The following is a 3,631-nucleotide window of genomic DNA, read 5'->3' on the forward strand; positions in this document are numbered from 1 at the left end:
AGTGAATATTTGAATTATGAGTAAACTCGGCCCAATAGCAAATAGGCAGGCCGAAAGTGGAAAAGGATTATTTACTCTTTTTTTTTTCAGCCGAATAGCAAGGATGGTGAGGCCGAAAAAAGAAAAAGAAAAAGAAAATAAAACTGTACATGAAGATAATCCCCCCCAAACGTATAAAACAGGGTATAAATCAAGTGTGAGGCAATGACTCTGCAAGCCCAAGAAGTTCACTGATGAAACTCTTAATTGATGAGGGCCACCAATAAGTTGATGATCCTTTGAGAATCAGTTTATATGATACGCTCTCCTCAAATTGAGGCACAGTTTGCCCTCTCTTTCAGTGCTGTTATTTCTTGATGCCTTAGAATTAACTCGTTCAAAAATTTGGGTTTATTTTAACATAAGAATCTACTCGTTATTTTATTTTTTATTTTTTATTTTATGCAACTTCTTTTCAAAAACAACATCAGATTATTTATTCTACATTCTATTTTATTTAATTAATCATATTTCATTATTATTATTATTATCTTCATAAATAGAGAGAGAATCTAATGAGACATAAGAGCAAGAGGAGAGAGAAAATAAAATAAAATATTGAAATACAATGTGAACAATGCTTGTGTATATATTTATGGTTACTATAACAACTATGTATTTTTACATAATTTTGCATGGTCTGATCACGTGGGTGAATTTTGAGCTTGATTGGCTAAAATGTGGTCCTTGTTATATTATACAAGCATTGATGCAAGTGTTCTTACCCTACAAATAAGGCAGAACATACTCTTCAATATCACTTTGGGAGATGTCAAGATGATATCCAGGAACACTTACGTACTTTACCCTTCCTGCTTCATCTAAGGTTTTCAAACCAATCCAATCCTCAATGTAAAGCTGTGTCTGCACAACGAGTGAGAAAAACTAAGATACCACTTAGGCTCAAAACACAAAAAACTATGTTGTAGTACATATGAAGTTGTAGATTATAGCGCTAAATTAAGGTGACATAAATTCTTTTTGTTCCAAGGAAAAAACAACTGATGTTTTATCATGCTAACTCGTGTTATACACTGCAGAACTATGCCCAGGCCCTTTATCATGCCACATAACTCTCATAGCCAATGGTTTGCATTGTCTGCTATAAATTTCCTCTAAAAATTTAGACAAGCCTTAATTAATATTCCAGCTTGAGATTTAATGAAATGGATCATCAATTTATTGTTACAAATAATCTGATTGTTTCCTTCACATTCTCAAATTCACCCAAGAAATGGTCAATCAAAATCTTCCCTTGCTTCATGGAAATGAACTATTAGCATTGTATTCTTTCTGCAGTCATGCTTTTTTCATGATACAAAAGTTGCAGGCTTGCAGCCATCATTTACTGTAAGTGAAAGTGCTCATATTGGTAATTTAAATGTCTTAGCATTTCAGCTAAATGATGACTGTGTCAGCAAATCATTCAAATTTGGAAAGTAAACTAGGTTTCAAGCTAAACACAATACCTGTTGTGGAGGTAAAATGGGCTTGAAGGCCCCATCTGGGTAATATCCAAACCAGGAGGTTTCCTTAGGTGTCAAAAGAGTATCATTCTCAAACTGTTGAGCATTAAAAAAAAAAAAAAAAAAAAGAACAGAGAAGATTGAGAGACGCTTCAACTTTAAATTTTCTTATTCTGAGAAAATTTAAGCAATCTGAGAGGACCAAGAATGTTACTAAATGGAAATATACCTCACCAACTTGCAATGATTAGCCTGTTAGAGAGAGAGAGAGAGAGAGAGAGAGAGAGAGAGAGTTTACCATGATAAGCACCAAGTTCTGTAAGCTAATGAACCATTCCTTATAAGTGGAGTTTCTCTCGTCAGGGAGTTCACTGTTAAGCTTTGGAAGAAAACTGCAATTCTCTAAATAGTTGGGAATAGCCTGGAAATGTAATAGTAAATTCTGATGTTTTGGTTTTCATCTATTTCAGAAAAGATGGAAATATGATAAGGTGTTAAATTATCAATGCATGTAGATGGACGGCTATATGACAAAGGCCAAAAAATCAGTTTCGCCCTCTGTGACTACAGAGTAATTTAAAAAAAGAACACCGAGCCAAAAGCAAATGAAATGAAGATCACTGCAATATCTGTAAGGGTTCATCAGGTTATACTACTCACATTTGGTAATTTGAAATAACTGCTGGGAGCAAAGTGATCCTGCCATTCAAGAAATCAAAGGTCATGCTTTGTAGAAACATCTAAGATAACATAATTTGACAGAAAAAGAGTGACAAGATGAAATTAACCAACTTCAATAAAGGAGTTCAAATGTTATAGAAGTTGAGAGAGAGAGAGAGAGAGAGAGAGAGAGAGATTTATACTTGGAAAAGGTCAGTGTAGAGCAATGACTTGATTAATTTGTCCACAAGAATGCATTTAAAACCAGACCATAAAAGCGAAAAGCCATAAAAGAATATTAGATAGAGCTCAAGAAAACAAATTGTAAAATTTATATAAGAATACATCTATTCCTTACCATGTCTTTTGCCACTAGTCCTAGGTGATCATTATCAAAAACAAGCATTAACATTTAAATTAATGGTTCTCAAAATTTAACAATATATAATACGCAGCACTAGCCATAAACCCAAAAAAAAAATGAAAATTTGAAGTCTCCAGAATAGGCTTCATTGACAATATGCAGAAAAGTGGTAGACGATAACAACAATGAATCTTAAAATTATGAGGAAACAAGTTCTCAAAGAAGACTAAGAACAGCATTATATAGAGGATATACACTAATTTAAAAAAAATGAATAAATCAATGTTCTGTAGACAGATTTATGAACCTATGCAACATACGGTCAGAGTATGAAGTGATGAGACAGCACAAATTTACATTAAATAAGGAATTCCAATTTCCTACATACACAGCTTAATGAGAGAACAAAATAATGGAATTCCATAGCTGAAAATGGAGAAAAAAAAAAAAAAACTACAGGTGAATTACTCAAGTATGGTTGACTAGAACGTGGGATGGCATTAACAGCGGAATATAGATGATACCATAGTTATTTAGAGTATTTAACATTTTGAAGGAAAAAAAAATAAATCTTGCACATGAACTCAGAGAGATAATTTGATTCATCTATCACAAATTTATTTTATCATCATTTCAAATTACACAGTTGTTACTCTAAGCTTCAATTGTCTGTTATATTTCAGGCAGAATCAATGGTTATAACCTCACATTTCCATCCCTCGTTACCAAATAGGGAATAGAAAAAGAACCCAAAGTGAAGGAATGCAAAGAAAAGCAGTACAGTTTATCAAGTCAAAATGCTTTCAAAAAATATACACATAAATCTTACAGATTGATATCTAAAAAATGTTATTCAGCTAAATAATGAACTTAAGAACACAATTCATTATGCTGATTTCACACAATTTAGGCATATAAATGAATGTTCAAAAAAAAAAAAAACTAAAATTTCATCGTAACAAAGTTCATGCAATGGGTTGAACAATGAATTAAAAACACTAAACTAGCAAAGTTTATCATAAAGACTGGTTCTTACAGGAGGTCCTCCATCGCAAAATTCCAAAACACCTCGACCTATTAAACAACCCTGTTAAATCAAATG

At 32.6% G+C, this 3,631-nt stretch overlaps 1 protein-coding gene across 1 annotated transcript; it reads right to left on the minus strand.

Annotated features, from left to right (window-relative positions):
* Positions 1 to 678: 678 nt before the first annotated feature.
* Positions 679 to 2,548, minus strand: LOC126710616 (uncharacterized). The gene is made up of 5 exons (XM_050411169.1): positions 2,369 to 2,548; positions 2,166 to 2,204; positions 1,804 to 1,926; positions 1,509 to 1,601; positions 679 to 903 (listed from the first exon to the last, which is right to left on the minus strand). Exons 1-5 carry the CDS (start codon positions 2,510 to 2,512, stop codon positions 766 to 768), a joined length of 537 nt encoding a protein of 178 aa, XP_050267126.1. The 5' UTR covers positions 2,513 to 2,548; the 3' UTR covers positions 679 to 765.
* Positions 2,549 to 3,631: the final 1,083 nt, after the last annotated feature.

The sequence above is a fragment of the Quercus robur genome, chromosome 12, assembly GCF_932294415.1.
Source record: "Quercus robur chromosome 12, dhQueRobu3.1, whole genome shotgun sequence".
NCBI lineage: Eukaryota > Viridiplantae > Streptophyta > Magnoliopsida > Fagales > Fagaceae > Quercus > Quercus robur.

Bases quoted from the DNA above. Each gene is read 5' to 3' on its own strand.
- LOC126710616 (XM_050411169.1), bottom strand. From the start codon at position 2,512: ATGTATTCTTATATAAATTTTACAATTTGTTTTCTTGAGCTCTATCTA. The intron at 2,205-2,368 runs GTATAAATCTCT...CTTGAATGGCAG, and splicing joins TCTACACTGACCTTTTCCAA to GATCACTTTGCTCCCAGCAG. The intron at 904-1,508 runs GTATTGTGTTTA...CTCGTTGTGCAG, and splicing joins CCATTTTACCTCCACAACAG to ACACAGCTTTACATTGAGGA.